At 43.4% G+C, this 16,492-nt stretch overlaps 1 protein-coding gene across 3 annotated transcripts in view; it reads left to right on the top strand.

Annotated features, from left to right (window-relative positions):
• Positions 1–9,223, top strand: part of Hs3st4 (heparan sulfate-glucosamine 3-sulfotransferase 4) — a 416,897-nt gene extending 407,674 nt beyond the window's left edge. For 2 of the 3 annotated variants that reach the window (XM_052761081.1, XM_052761083.1), the window contains exon 2: positions 7,138–9,223. In XM_052761081.1, the coding sequence (XP_052617041.1) occupies positions 7,138–7,774 (637 nt within the window). In that variant the 3' untranslated portion in view covers positions 7,775–9,223. Of the gene's footprint in view, positions 1–5,160; positions 5,208–7,137 lie in introns of those variants that run through there. The other variant, XM_052761082.1, reaches the window with a different exon arrangement.
• Positions 9,224–16,492: the final 7,269 nt, after the last annotated feature.

Below are 16,492 nucleotides of genomic sequence, written 5' to 3'. Positions count from 1 at the left end.
TAGGAAAGGCACAAAGCTACACAGAGAAACCCTGTCTTGAAACACACACACACACACACACACACACACACACACACACACACACACACACACACACAAATATCTTGCTGGGTAGCTAGAAATGATCTTGGACTTCTGATCCTTTTGCCAAGTGCTGAAATTACAGCTGTGCCCAACCATACCCAGTTTGTGCAGTTACTAGTAATCAAACTGTGAGCTAGGCAAGTACCCTACCAACTGTTCAGATAGGCTGTGGGGTGTTGGCTGTCCACCCTCATGATCATATGATTGAACAGAAACTGTGATTTGGCATCAAGGGAAAATAGTACAGGTGGCACAGTGAGATGCCTGCAGTCACAGCTACTTGGAGGCTGAATCAACATAGTGTGACCCTGTGTCAATCAAACCAGAGTTGGGATGGAGTCATATCACATATGATAGCCCAGGATTAGGTCGAAATTCAAGGCATAGTTTCTACTGAATGTGAACCACTTTTGCAGTATCATGGTTGAAAATTTGAAAGTTACATATCTGTACTAGTGCTAAGTATGTGTGCAAGATCAGACAGCTAAGTGCAAACTTAGCAGTAGAGCTCTAGCTTTTGACCACACAGGAGAGTCTTGTGTTCAGAAATGCTTAGTGAAGTCAGTCTCCCCTCACACATGAAGTGAAGCATGGAGTGGGTAAGCCCTCTGGAAATAACGGTACTTGAGGTGCTATGGCAACTATTGTCATGGTCTCCGCAGAGGCCCTGAACTCTGCCACCTGGAATTGCATAGGCCTGTGCTTAGCGAAGTGCCCACACCAATGGGTGGGAGTGGAGGTTGGGAGGAGAGTTTGTGCTTTGAGAGCAGCTGACGGCTTGGGTGGAGTGATTCTCACTTCAGGACTGTGTGTTGATGCTGATGTCACGGCTGCTCTGAGCACCCAAGATACTGTTAACGAGCTCTTCCAAGCCCAGATGCGGTGTTTTCTCACCATATGGTGCACAGTGAAGTGCATGGTCTTTCAGGCAGGGATGGTATGATGAAGGCATGCTGACCCCCCTACATGGAAAACCTGGTTTAAGGAGCATGTGGTCCAGTTTCTCCCAGTTCCCCCTACTCTCCGCCAGGGACCTTGTACTCATTTGTGCATCACTCCCGTAATAACTCGGTGACCACAGATAGCTATAGAGCATTACATGGTGGCATTTGCCACATTAAGCACGAATACAGGTGAGTAAAACATTGCCCTGTATCCTCAAGAACTGAGACTAGCAATGCAGAGCATGGGAACCAACTCCATTATGTTTGTTTGCTTACATATTTGTTTGTTTTTGCAATGCAAGAGAACAAATTCAGGGTTTTGTGTCTGGTACATGCTAGCCAGCCCTCTACCACTGAGTTCACCCCACTCTACTTTAGGTCTTTATTGTAAACTCAATAATGCAAGGACTCTGGGGGCTAGGATGAGTTGGTAAGGGGCTGTGATATGGTGGGGCAGTTATTTAATATGGGGGAGGTCCCGAATTCCCTGATTTCAATCTCCAGCTCTATACCAAAACTATAATACAGTACAATGAAATAAAATAAGAGTTCATGAAAAATCTTTGAGAATATTAATTTTTTTGACACAATAAGCAGTTAAGTATTTTCCTGTTGCGGAATTCATTGCACAAAGAACAGGTCTCGCTGTCTGCTGGTGACTAACAGAAGATAGACATTGCTTTCTTACTTCTTGGCAGATGGACTATGCCTAGAGAATGTGAATGCCCACCTTCAACCCAGGTCTGTCCCCTACATCTCAGACTCCCATGCGCAGATAAGTTGCTGGCTCCACTTGCGGATGGAACTGATACCCTGTGTTCCAAATTCAAAAGCAGACTGCTGTCTTCCATGTCGCAGCTGCTTATTTTACAGTGTTCTCATTGCTAGGCCATCAGTCCATCATGCTGCTGCCAGTATGCTGCTGCACACAGTGCTGCTGCAGCGGTCTCTGACACCTCTCTTTTCCTTAAGCTCAGTCCACCCACCACAAGGGATTATTGGTGCTTATTCATGGGGACTGCTACCACTTCTAACCCACAGTCCTGGCATTGCTTCTGAGCATGCTGCCTTTGACACTCTCTTCTCTGGTCTCAGCAAAGCAGCCAGAAAAGGTAATTAAGTGTAAATCATGCTTTAGTTTCCTGTTCGATGCTCTTCAATGGATTCTTGTAATACACAGAAGAATCCTTATGCCCTCCTCATATTGGCTGGGCCCTCCAGGATTTGGTCCCCACCCATCTTTCCTGACCTTATTTTCTAACTCTCTTACCTTGTCTAACTCCCTCCAGCATCCCTGGCCTTTCTCCTGTTCTTCACACACACCACGATGTGAGAACATGGGCGTATTGAAATGTCAGACCCAGGCTGAGAAGAACTTAATTAAAAACTAAAAAATTGAGGGTGAAAAGCTTCAAGAAGGTGGGAAGGATAAGATTCTAAGACTAGGTGGAAGTTTATCATATCCAGTAGGAGAAATGCCTTCTTCAATCTCTCTCTCTCTCTCTCTCTCTCTCTCTCTCTCTCTCTCTCTCTCTCTCTCTCTCTCTCCCTCCCTCCCTCCTTCTCTCCCTCCCTCCCCCCCTCTCTCTCCCCCTCTCTCCTCTCTATGTTTTTGTCTATCTGACTGTCTGTCTCTGTCTGTCTGTCTGTCTCTCTCTGTCTGTCTCTCTGTCTCTGTCTCTCTGTGTGTGTGTGTGTGTGTGTGTATGAATGCACATGTGTTATGTATACACAAATGTTGTACCTGTGTATGTGGATGCCAGAGGTGAATCTCGGTTGTTCTTCCTCAGGAGCCACCCTACCTTGTTTTCTGAGACAAAGTCTCTCATTGGCCTGGAACTTTCCAAGTAGGCTAAGCAGGCTGCCTAGCAAGCCTTACAGTTGCACTCGTCTTTGCCTCCTGAGCATGTATCACCACACCCAGCTTTTTATAAATGCGGGTCCTAGAGGGTCAAACTTAGGTCCTCATTGCTTGGGTGGTAAACACTTTTGTGCCTGAGCAAACACTCCAGCCCTACTTCCTGTGGTATTATCAGGAGAGGAGACCTGATATCAGTTCTTATCAGGATAGTGTTTTCAGGATAGTGCAGAAACAATTGCCCCATCAGAGTCCTAGATGACAGATCTGGGAAGGAGAAACAGCAACAAAACTTCATACAATAAAACCTGTCCCAAGACCGACTTCAGCTTCAGAGACTAGGTCAATGGCTTGGCAGTCACTCATCAGAGAGTCCTGAATTAACTTCTGAAAATCTTAACTGTTAAACTTAGAAACAAAACACACACTCAGCGAGACCTTGGATTCCAAGCCTGTTTCCTTCTCTGTAGAGCTGAATAGTAACGATACCTGCTCTCTTGATTCAAACAGGTAATCACATAGCACAGTAATACTCTTTTCACTTGTCAGAAGTCACAGCTAGGTTGTGTGCTCCAAGTTCGTTTGATTCACAGTGATATTACTAGTAAATGATCATTTATGAAGTGAATAAAAGAATGAGTGAGTGAATGAAGGGATAAATTTTAAAAGAGGATAGACTTGCTATTTCATAGGTTTGGGAGAAGCCACTGGACATTTTCTCATTGACAAAGAAACTGTTACATCTTAATTCAGTGATCCAGTCTTACTTACCATGGGTGCCCCGCTGTGGGAACGCCCTCCAATTACATGCTTGTCACATTCATCTGCAGCAAGATGACCAGAACCAGTGAGGCTCCTCTTCTGCCCTCTGCTTCCTTCAGTGCCCCTGCCTGGTTTTTGTTCTGCATCAAATACTGAGCTGGGCATGTACTCACGCTCCTGTATCCACTGGTTTATAGGTTGGGAACTACTTCATCTCAGATGCCTTGGATAAAAGAGTCAAGATCCACAAGGATCTTGACAGATTGTCAATTAACTGAAGTAGAGGAGATGAATTTGAATGGGACTTAGAGTAAAGTGAGTGCTGAGGTTTAAGGAGTGAATACAAAAGATGGATAAGAGGAGCTGCACAGTTGCTTCTGTTCGGAGGAAAAAATGCAACAAGACAAACATGCAAAAATGCAGCACAGGGAACAAAATCTGAGAGAAGCCATGCAAAAACAGTACTTTTTAAGGAGGTTATTTATCTTTCACCAGCATGTATTTAGTATTTTTGTGATATGATATGAGTTCCGTAGTTTGATAATCTCTCCAGCTTAAATAGAAACAGAATTGGGTTTATTCCTTGAATCCAGCCAAAGCTAAGGGCAGTTGCCTGGTTGGTCACCAGCCTCTAGATGAAGACGTACAGTTGATGACATTGGTGTGAATCACAATTTACCGTATTCTAGATCAGACCCACCTTTCAGCTTTTCCATTCAGTCGAATGTAATTTCTTTTCCTCTGCCCTTCTGTAAGAATTGCTCTGAAAATGATCCCGGACAGCTGGCTTAAGTGAACATAAGATTCTGACATTCATGAGGTACTCTCCTAAGTGATCCACCTGCATAAGCACATATAGTCTTCATCCCAGTCCTGGGAGCATGGAGTTTTATCAGCCCCATCTTTCATGTGAGGTGAGAGGATTCAGCAAGACCACCAAGGTCATCCATCAGAGCTTTTGGGTTACTGGCTTAGGCAGGCCTGCTCTCAAAGGTTGCTTCTTAGCCTCACCCTTCCAGATGAGACCAGCACAGTTAGTGAGCTGAGACTGGCGCACACACACACACACACACACACACACACACACACACACACACACACACACGTAGATGTTGACTATTGTGGAGAAAAAACAAATGTGGTTACTTATGGCCATGCCTTGGGCTTTGACCTGAAAACTACATTCTGCCCAGCCAGGGTACTCTAACAAGGTCTACTTCTAGCAAATTTTTCTACCAGGCAAATTCCTCTTGCTTAATAAAAGAGCTTGCTGTGAAAGCTCAAAACCCAGCAGCAATTAATTATTGACAGAGCATGTGAATTAGAGATAAAAAGAAGTCATTCTTTCTCCACGCAAGTGATAGTAAATAAATTTAATTATGGTAGGAAAGGCTAAGGGATCTTCGTCTGTATTAAGTTTTATTAGCTGAGACATTTAAAAGCATGTCATCATAACAAAGAGGTCTTGTGTAATCCTGAATGTATCACTTTAGTACAGGGCTTGGAAGTGAATGGATTTAATGGAGCACCTGGTGGCAGATGGCCCACTGTACCATCAGGTATTGAACATCTTTATCCTCAATTAGCACTGGTCTACTTTTGCCTACAGCGAACTGACTGCATAATAAGATCCCGAGCCTCATTTTTAATCACTGGCTGGCCCTCTGTGTTGGGCTGGGGGTAGCAGCATCAAATTGCCTGCCTGAAGGAAAATGTGGATGAAAGGGTGGAGATGGATGGTGCTTTTGTCAAGATGACCAGTAGACAAGAACTGCAGTGTGGGGTCTGTGTTAGTTGGCAGCTTCCTGTTGCTTTAAAAGAACACCTAGGACAAACAACTTAGAAGAAAGATTTACCATGGCTTTTGGCTCCAGAGATTGCAATCCATGGTTGCTTTGCCTCATTGGTTTTGGGTCTATGGCAACATAGTTTATCATAGAGGGAATATACGGTGGAGGAAGCCTGTTCACCTCTTGGCCAAGATGTAAAAGTAAGAAAAGGAGAGATGAGGTGCCAGGGTCTTAGTATGCCCTTTATTTAAAAAAATGTTTGTTCATTTTATATGCAGGTGTGCTTTTGCTTGCATGTATGTTTGTGCACCATGTGCATGTCTGGTGCCTGCACATGTCAGAAGGGGGTGTTGGATCTCCTGGAACTGGAGTTACAGGTTGTTGTGAGCCACCATGTGGGTGCTGGGAAACAAATGAAGTCCTCTGCGAGAACAGCCAGTGCTTTTAACTACTGAGCCCACCTGGCAGCCCCTTAATCTGCCCTTTCAAAGCATGACTCCAAAGACCTAAATTCCTCTCCTGTGCTCCACCCTTAGAGACTCCACCACCCTACCCAGGCTGGAGACAAAGCCTTTAACATATGACTTTGGGGGTTATTAAAGATCCCAGCTAGAGCAGGCTCTGTAAGAAGTTTACAAGGCCAACTTAGAAGCAAAGAAAGAAGAAAATTGTGTGTCTTGTACCCAGCCTGTGCTTGTATTCTATACATTACTTTGTTCTCAAATGAACTTAAGGTGAGTATTAGGACTTTATAATGAAGATGTCATGGCCCAGGGATGTGCTTAAGTTTTCTGAGGACACAAAGTTTGTCTGATGTCTGTCCATTCTTTATCACTGGGCTTCAGTTTCGTCATTTATACAACAATGGTTTTGGATTAAGTCGGGATTCAGAAAAACTCCTGAAAAAGAAAAATAATGCGTATTTCAGGTTCTGTGGGCTACGTATCTGCTGCATAACTCCACTTGCTGTTTATTGTACAAAAGCAGCACATACACAATATGTAAGTGAGTAAGTGTGGCTCTGTCCCAATGAAGGTTTATTTACAAGCACTGAAACTTCAATTCTGCGTAATTTCCATGTATCACACAATGCTACTATTGCTGTCATTTGGATTTTTTCCCATAACCATTTAAAGATTACAAATCCTTCTTAACTGTGACTCATACACACACAGGAGGCAGTGAGAATTTGCCAACCCTGGACTAGATAATCTTTGAGGTCTTGTTGAGCTCAACCATTTCCTGAAAGCTGCTACAACAATAATAAAACCCTTAATTTGTTAAGCTCATGCACACATGAGATTCCATGCTAAATGCTTTTCAAACATTATCTCCCTAATCCTCACACTACAGTGTGAAGTTGCTGCTGTCATTACCTCCGTTTCAGAGATTATAAAACTAATATATAAAGAAATTAAGTGCACATCTAGGTTAAATACAACTGGTAAGAGGTAGAAAGGCAGTTAAAAGCCAGGGATACAAGACTTCCAAGGAATAATTCATAAGCTTTATGCTGCCTTTTCTGATAATTGCATAGTCAAGCCGACAGTTGGGACATTAGGATAAAGAAAACTTACCGGTGCTTATCTGTTCCATTTGGTAACTCCTTCCTTGGTTATGTGTTGCATTTGTGCAAAGATAGTCAAATACCTTGGGTATAGTAATAATCACTGTATTTCTCCTTTCTTCATTCTTCTAGAAATGTGATGCCCAAGACATTGGATGGACAGATAACCATGGAGAAGACCCCAAGTTACTTTGTGACAAATGAGGCTCCCAAGCGTATTCACTCTATGGCCAAGGACATCAAACTCATTGTGGTGGTACGAAACCCTGTGACCAGGGCCATTTCTGACTATACCCAGACACTGTCAAAGAAGCCAGAGATCCCGACCTTTGAGGTGCTGGCCTTCAAAAACCGGACCCTGGGGCTGATCGACGCCTCGTGGAGTGCCATCCGCATAGGGATCTACGCTCTGCACCTGGAGAACTGGCTGCAGTACTTTCCCCTCTCTCAGATCCTGTTTGTCAGTGGTGAGCGACTCATAGTGGACCCTGCAGGGGAGATGGCCAAAGTACAGGATTTCCTAGGCCTCAAGCGTGTTGTGACTGAGAAGCACTTTTACTTCAACAAAACCAAGGGATTCCCCTGCCTGAAGAAGCCAGAAGACAGCAGTGCCCCAAGATGTTTGGGCAAGAGCAAGGGTCGGACTCATCCCCGCATTGACCCAGATGTCATCCACAGACTTCGGAAGTTCTACAAACCCTTCAACATGATGTTTTATCAAATGACTGGTCAAGATTTTCAGTGGGAACAGGAAGAGGGTGATAAGTGAGGCTGGCAGTGTGGAGGGAAGGCTAATGAATATAGCAAGGATACTCTTTACCAGAGTCCCAAATCCCACAGGTTCTGAAGCTTCAGCCATGCTGGAGTGCCAAGTAGATTGCCAACCTCATCCAGTCAGATTACCTCCAGTGTTGTGGGCTTAGACAAAGGTATAGATCTCATGGCATCCCTGTGAAGGAACCAACTGTATCTGGTTGACCAGGTGGCCACCAGAATCCACGACGAATACTTATCTTCTACTAGTTAATAGAGTCTGAAGACAGGATAAGCATCTTCCAGTGCCACAGACATATGCTATGATGTTGATGAGTGGCAAAAAGAAAGGAGGAAAGGAAAGGAAAGGAAAGGAAAGGAAAGGAAAGGAAAGGAAAGGAAAGGAAAGGAAAGGAAAGGAAAGGAAAGGAAAGGAAAGGAAGGTAGGTAGATAAATGTACTTTGCAGGAGTCCTTACTGTAGTCTTGGGAGTCTGGATTCTAGCCTTATGTTTAGTCCCTGGTATGTAAACTTCTGCTCTGGCATCTCTCCAGAATGCCATTTGTGACTGAGAGCTCCAAGACTCCCAGGGAGCCATATCCTCCCTCCAAGGCCTGTCTAGCCTTCCCATCAAAGGCCTCATCCCACAACCCTTTGACTTCCTCCCTCCCCACAATATGAAGGCAAAGGCATGCACGTATGTTCCTCACCAAAAAATAGCCTACACCCCTGGAGCCTTCTCTCTGAGAGCCATCCAAGATGGGTCTCTCTCTTCATGAGTGTTCTAAATTATGGAGAATCTTAGCACACATCCTCACATTGGAATCTGGCCCCCATGAATGCTTCTAGAACAGGGAGACAGCAGCTATGATCTGAGCCCTGAGGCTGGCAAAGGTGAATAACTGAGGGTATAAGGGAAAACTGAGTCCTCTAAGTGGGAGGGCCCCTTACCTAAAGATCCTCTTCCCTAAGGATCTTGGTCCTGAGGCATGCTCTAGGGATAGGCTCCGCCCTGGAGACAAAGACCATAGCTTGCTTGTTAGTTATTCTGTGTAACCCTTCTAGATGCAGAGAGGAAGGGAGCACTCACTCTTTTTCTGTTTATCTCACTATTGCCCCCCTCAGGGTCGCCTCATGGTTCATTTTCTCTGCTCAGAGATGGCATCTATTGGGCCATTGGCAAGAACGTTGATTTGCAGTGTGAAGTGGGTGGGGGAGGGCAAGGACTGTCTGCAGACATCCTTTTCAAGGGCTGCCAAATAAAGTGTCCCTTCCCATTAGTATGGTTCAATTAAAACACAGCATTTGACATAAAGCACTTGTTCGCAGATCTCCAAAGCCAGGAATTGTAGTAAAATTGGAAATTGGTATGACTGGGGAGAGTTGAATCTGTTCAGCTGTTATTAAACTGTCATTTCTCCCACTAAATGGAAGCTGTGTTGTTATAAAGCTTAATGCAACCTGATTGATGGTTTTGGATGGTGTATTTGTGTTGGTCACTTCTTCCCCATCACTACCCCTACACTGGAATGTAGGGAATGGCCTGATTCAGGATGAGCAGAGAGACCAGGTTCCTGAGTCTTTGGGGGGTTCTGTATGCAGGGTAGGGTGTTTCTTTAGTCACACAAATACTATGGCTGGGGAAAGAGGCACTCATTTTTCATCATCCCATGAGTGATGGACTGATAAGCCAGATTCAAAAACAGCTGCACATATGATATTTTTTTTCCAGATAAGAAAAGTTGATCTGAAGGCAGCGGATATGCCAAAGTAAAGAAAGATACAGATCAAAATACAAGTGCTCATGTTTTTGAAAGAGGGAGATGCACACATGTAGAGAAGGTGGACTTCATGGAGCTGATGTGGGGCTTGCTCTGTGAGCAGAACAAAGAGGGAGTTTAGCCCTCCCAAATTACTTGTAGATTTTGTACGCAATGTATGCCCAGTCCAAGCATAGTGGAAGACACCTTAACCACAGCAGTGGAGGCTGAGGCAGCCTCAGGGCTTTGAGGCCAACCTATGTCACACAGTGAGACATTGGCTGAAAATAAGTAAATAAATAAATGGAAGGGAAGGGAAAAGAGGAGGGGAGGTAGAGAAGGGAAGGAGGGGAGAGAGAACTGAAGAGGGAGGAGGGAGGGAGGGAAGGAGGGAGGAAGGGTGGAGGGAAAGAAGGGAGGGAGGGAGGGAGGGAGGAAAGAAGGAAGGAAGGAGGGAGGGAGGGAGGAACAGTCAGATGGACATTGCTTTCTGAGCTCTAGACTGGATCTGGTTGCATTGGTCCTTTCAGAGATCTTCTTAAGGAAACTGGGATTTGGAACTGGATGGAAGTCTTATGTTTCTTTGTGCTGTCACCCCCATTCATGATTTTGAGAGATTGACTTCCAAGGAAAGTGTTCCCAGGGTTTTTGAACCCTACAAGGAAGGATACATCATCCTTGCAGAAATGCTTTTTGTTTGAGATTTCAGTGGCAGCTAGGTTATGGTAACATCATAACTCTGCCAAAGGACAATGTGTCTTTTCTAGAATACCTCTGAAGGCATTCTTCTGCAGGCTAAGGATGGCCATTTTCATCCTGTGCTCCTGTCTCATTCTGGATGCACACATCCTGATTAAGCTCTTTAGTCTCCTCAGTCTGCCTGTCCTCATAAGCTCATAAAATTAACACTTAAAGTGATGCTTCCAAACAACAGAGCTTCTAAGTTTGTGTCCTTACATAAATATGCCATATAAAGATGACAAACTCATTTTAATATGGTTAACAAGAGGTAAATAAACCATTTTCCTTTGTGAAATAAAAGTCTGGAAACCCCTCCCTCATAAGTCATTTATATACCATTCTGTATAAAGAAAGGGCAGAAGACTAAGCCTCAAAAGCAAGAGGTTTTACAAAACACAACAAAACTTCCATTTGGCAATATATTTGAAGAGTCCTGATCCTGAAAAGAAACTAGACATGTCTAAGGTCTGGTTACTTCACTGGCTACTACTATTCCTTTGACTTTCTGACTCAGAGTGAATGGCTGAGTCTTGTCCCTTAGTGTGACGGCTTGATGAAGGAGTCATTATCTATCCAGAAAAGCTAAGCCAAATTGCCAACATAGAGTCAGGTTAATAATACTTCTGCCCCATTTAAATGTGAGCATGGCGACTCCCAGGGAGACTGAATTTGGTATTTGATTTCAATTAGCAAGGCATAAATTATATTTAATGCTCTGCTCCCCTCCCTTCCCTGGAATGGATGATTCATGGCTACTGCATGTAGTTCTAAATGAGAAAAGAATTCATCCTTTTGAATACTGTAGTGTAATTGCTACTGTGTTCATTTCAGATTGAAAGTATCTTGGTACACCTGAAAGATACAAAAAGTCTTGACACTGCAACTTAAGTTTGCCAGCTCAGAGCTCAACACACACACACACACACACACACACACACACACACACACACACACACACACACACAAAATTACTTAGTGGACACATATATCTTTAGCTTGTGAATGGACACCATTATGTCAGTGGAGGTATAGATGTTTATGGGGTCCTCTGTAAGCTTAAGGAGTATCTTCAACTCACTTCTGCAGATGAATGTGGCTGCTCATTCCTATAATATTAGGAATTCTAATCTGAGCCTTCCTTTTCTAAGTTTCTAACTCCTGTTCCCTCGGAGTCTTGACTTCCTGGACCTCTCCCATTACTCCACCCTGTTATTTCTCAAGGCAAGCTTCTCCACTGCCTCGATGCTATCAGAATGGGTAGCTAGCTGGCTTTTATCCCTGCCTATATCTGTGAATTCTACGAAAGGAACTACCAATCTGACTTATCTTCAATTTTTATATCCATAACAGAAGTATGTTTAATCCTTACCTGGGTACTACCCAAGGTTTCCATGGAGATGAAAATGACTTAATAGATAGGGAGACATTTGAAAGGAATAAAATGCTTCATTGACAGGAAGGATGCTGATGACAATGATGATAATGATGTTGGTGATGCTGGTGCTGCAGAGTAAAGATGAAGATGATGGTGGTGATGGGGATGAGGATGACAAATCACTAAAACGATGAAGGATGAGGAGGAAGATGGGGTTAGTTTCACAATACCCTTTCCAGAACAATATATCTTTATGGTGTTCTAAAATGGTGTCGTTAGGTAATTAATTCTACTGTTTTACTCACATTGAATAATCATGAAAATGCTGAGGGAAAGTGAAGCACAATTGATTTGCATAAAGCTCAGGACAGGAAATGTTTTAAAAAGCTGCCTATAAACAGAACTGAGATGGCTGGAATTCACACATTCATATGCAAAACCTTCTCCCCCTCTACCTTTAGGGAATTTCACCTTACTCTTTCTAGCCTTTCTTCTCCTTGTTCCATATCAAAGGCTTTTTAAAGATTTTACAAGGATCCAGGATTCATCAATGCAGGATAAGCTTCCAAGTCATGAGCTTCTAAATTCTACATGATCTAGCAAGTTGGTTGAGAACCTGGGTGCAAGATTAAGAGCAGCTGTTGTGTGTTTTAGGGTGAGGACAGATGAGGTCATATGTCTGCTTTCTCAAAAATGGGGAATTATCGTTTCCAGGTAAGAGGTACAGGGGATCACATCTTAAAAATCATGACATATGATGCGGTAATAAGATACGGCCTATGACATCCAAGGAGAAGATACAGAAGAAACGGTTGGGTGTCTACAGTGGGAAATGTGCAGAATCCCTGGATGCAGGAAGACAGCAGGGCTGTAGATTCATCATGTTTCCTTTACTCTATCACTCCACACACATCTACAGAGTGATCACATGGCAACAAAAAGAAACAGAGTGGGAGTGGGGGAGGTTTGAGAGATAACTCAGGTTAAAATCACCTACTGCTCTTCCAGAGGACCCTGGGTTGATTCCCAATATCCATATTGGGGCTCACAACCACCTACAACTCCAGTTCTGGGGGCTCCGATGTCCTCTTCTGTTTTCCATGGGCACTGCATGTATGTGGTGCCCAGGCACATATGCAGGGGAAACACTCATAAAGCTAGAATAAAATAGTAATAACAACATTTTTAAAAGCAATATGGGGAAGAGTAAAGCTGTGTTCCCTTGACAAGAGTCCTAGCCCAGGAGGGAGGCCGACAGAGGAATACAAAGAGGAAAGTATGTACACTGTCAGGACTGGCCTGTCAGGTGGTGGCAGGGTGCATAAATAGTGCAGTGGGGACATGGGATGGGAGAGAGTCAACACGAGGAACTCAGGTGTTGAGAAGCACTCTCCGGCGTTTTCCTTGTCCCGAATCGTAAGACTGTTATACTCCAGAGTTCTATCACAGTACAAAGTGGCATATGCTAATAAAATAAAATGTAAATATGTACATAACTCAGTAATTAAGGAAGGCTATTAGGCAAAGATTTGGGATAAAAAGGGAAATTTTCACAAGGACTTTATAATCAAGGAAAATCATTTTCCGGAAGAAAAAAAAATGCTGTTTTCCCACCAGGACGTTAATAAGCAACACAAATCCTTCTGGAGACCTTTCACCTTTCCTGTTTCCTTGACATGGTCCAAGGCCAAGGTTACAAGATGACTCTCTTCCCTTAGCAGTTTTACTTCACTGATCTAAATACCAAGAAGGAAACATCACACTAATAGGAATTCACTGTCTGAAAATGTGCTGAATCTATACATGGGTGAACTTAAAGCAGGCACAGTCACTGTTATGATTTGGATGTGAAATGTTCCTCTAGAGGGATCTGTTAATGGCTTAGGCCTGAGTGCAGTGTTCAGAGTCAGGGCTTGAGAGGTAATGGATAGTGAGAACTTTGAATTCATTGATGAATTCAATTCATTGATAAATTCCTAATTTAATGCTGTTATTGGCAATTATAGGAAACCAGAAAATGGGACTTGGTTGAGCACATCTCTTCCTCTCTTTGCTTATCACCTACCACGAAGTACAGAGCTTTCCCTAACCATGCCTTTCTGCCATGCTGCTTCTGCTTTGCCAGAGGCCTAACAGCATGGAGCCAGCTGACCATGGATTGAGACTCTGAGTCACAATGACTCTTTCCACACTTAGTTGATTCAGGTGTTCTGTCAGAGCAATGGAGTAGTGACTAATACATTCACTATATCAGGAAAGGGTCTCTAGAGGAAGAGACCAAGAGAATGGATATATATTACAAAATGTATTGAGTAGACTGGCTTTCACAGTGCAAGCTGGCGAGTCCAACAAATGGTCTCCTGTATGTTAGAATGGCTGAAAAAATGGCGAAGTCCATGATGCTGTATGCCTCAGCAGTCAAAGGTGTCAAAGGCCCAGATTATTCCTGGAGAACTGCTGGTCTTCAGTCCGTGTTGGAAGGCTGAGGAAGCTGGGTTCTGCTGTTAGTGCTAAAAAAGACAGCAACAGAGGAGAAGCACTCACAAGCATGCAGATGAGGCAGGCAGGCCCAAAACAATGGCTTCTTCTTCAGGCTTTCTTGTCTGGGCTGCTGCCAAGAAGTGTGTCTGAGTTGATTTCACATCCAGTCAAGAAGGCAAAGAAGATTAACCACCATGCTTGCATATTTTCAGATACATCATCCTGTAGCTTACAGATGACCATCAAGCTTCACAACTGTTTTGTTTGTTGGTTTAACTTACAATTATTCTTTGAAGGCAAGGATTGTGCAGGGAATTTCAGGAATGTCCCCAAGCTTCCACAGTGATGTGAAGCCTGAAAGTTGTATAACACTAACAATGAACCAAAGTACAAATATAACCAAAATATAACTTGGTGAACCAAAGGATCTATTGGAGCTGCTTACAGGAGTGTGGGTGAGGAGTACTGATAGGAGCGGAAATGATTCAAAGACAGCTGCTGCAGCAAAAGCCGGTCTCAACATGTCTCTTCCAGGCAGCTCTGCTGACTTGAACCTATCCTATTCTTGATAGTATAACTTCTCTGAGATTGACTCTCAGCAGTTCTTATTACTTAAAGTTTGGGGAGGGAAAGGGCCTGATATATCTAGTTAGTTCCGTGGGCTTCCTGGACTTCCTGAAGCTTTTGAGTTGTTTACTTCCTGAATTTTAACAAGTTTCCCGGTTGGGCAGAATGCTTTAGAACAGTGGTTTTCAACCTTCCCCTGAAGATAGTTCCTCATGTTGTGGTGAACCACACCCATACAATTATTTTTGTTGCTACTTCATAATTGTAATTTTGGTACTGTTATAAATCTCATAATGTAAATATTTTTGGAGATAGAGGTTTGTCAAAGGGGTAGGAACCCACAGGTTGAGAACTGCTGCTTTAGAACATCCTGCATCTTAAAGAGCTCCCTTGCAAGATGAATGGTTTTTATCTTGGAGGAAATTGCTACACAATGCTGAAATAAAACCAGAACACAGGTTGTGGCTCCAAGTAGAGCAGAAAATGAAGTTCTAGGAAGAGTTGGTGCTGATCCAGAGGTGGAAGAGATGAATAAAAAGGATCTTGGACACTTGATGGGAAGACCCCTTCTCTAACAAAATCAAAAGTAGGAAGCATCCCAGTTTACCTATCTTGAAACCACTTCTTCAATACTTTCCACTTCTCTCCTATCAGAGGTGCAGGAGATAAAACATCCCAACAGATTAATTTCTGCAATGGATGTTTCTACAAAAGCTATGAAGGGAGCTTTCTTAATGGCTGTGGTGATGTGTCTACCATGCTTGCCTCACTGATGTGAAATCCACAAACTTTTAATGATCTACTCAAAGTCATCAGGTACTGTGGAGGTGCTAACCATGCTGGGAGCCTCCCTATACAGCTGGCTAGCCAGTACATACACCCTTCTACTGCTCCTTGCCATCTCTACACTCACTATGACCAAGATAGCTTTACCTATGAAATGCAGGGATGGTTCAATACACACAAAATCACATGATCATTTCAATAGGTGCAGGAACAGCCATTGTTAATAGGTTGATGTCTCAAAGTGTCATTATCTCCATCCAGGAACCGATCAATTAAGTATGAGAAGGAAGTTTTAGGCACTAACAGATATTAGAACAAACCAGCAGGCTATGAAACCTCCCTTCATTCCAGTTTTCCATGCATTTGACAAACATGTATATCTTATCACTGTGATAGGTTTTCAAGAAGTCCCATTAGCTGTTCACTTTAGTGGACAGAAAGTCTCCACAGTATGGGAATGTAGAATAGTCCAGTAAGCACCAGTACGATGACTTCTCAAGGGGAGAAGGGTCTCAAATTTGACCTGAAAAGTGTCATAGGCTACAGAAAACACCTGACTCCTTCCTTTAGTCTCAGATTGAGAGATGAGTTTATATTAAATGTATGTGATTTTCCTGATAGCCCATTCCCTTTTCCACATTTCTATAGCTGGAAGACTCATAGGTTGTTCATCAGAAAGTGAAATATGGCACACTGGAAGGCTTCCTGTGCTGGGGGCATATGGTGGCAAAGGTTGGCCAATGTACAGCCACCATTGTACTTCTGTGCTTGGTGAAAGGACAGGGTCCTCTTCCCCTCAAAATTTCAAGAAAGCCCCAGGCTCTCGAAAGGCAGCTGGTAGCCACATCTTTACTCATCCCTTACTCACCACTGTGCCTTAGGAGTGAAGGGTGTTTCTTCTGAAATATCTCCGGGGACTGTTTTGACATCGGTTTATTTCTAAGGTGGTGGGGATAGACTTCAAATCATCCAAGGTCTTCAATAACTGCTACAAAAACAAGTGGTGTGTGCGTTTTTCTGATAA

Source organism: Peromyscus californicus, unplaced genomic scaffold (genome assembly GCF_007827085.1).
Source record: "Peromyscus californicus insignis strain IS unplaced genomic scaffold, ASM782708v3 Scaffold_4__1_contigs__length_199733344, whole genome shotgun sequence".
NCBI lineage: Eukaryota > Metazoa > Chordata > Mammalia > Rodentia > Cricetidae > Peromyscus > Peromyscus californicus.
The sequence above is the reverse complement of the archived record's forward strand: the minus strand, read 5'-3'. Positions and strand labels throughout refer to the sequence as shown.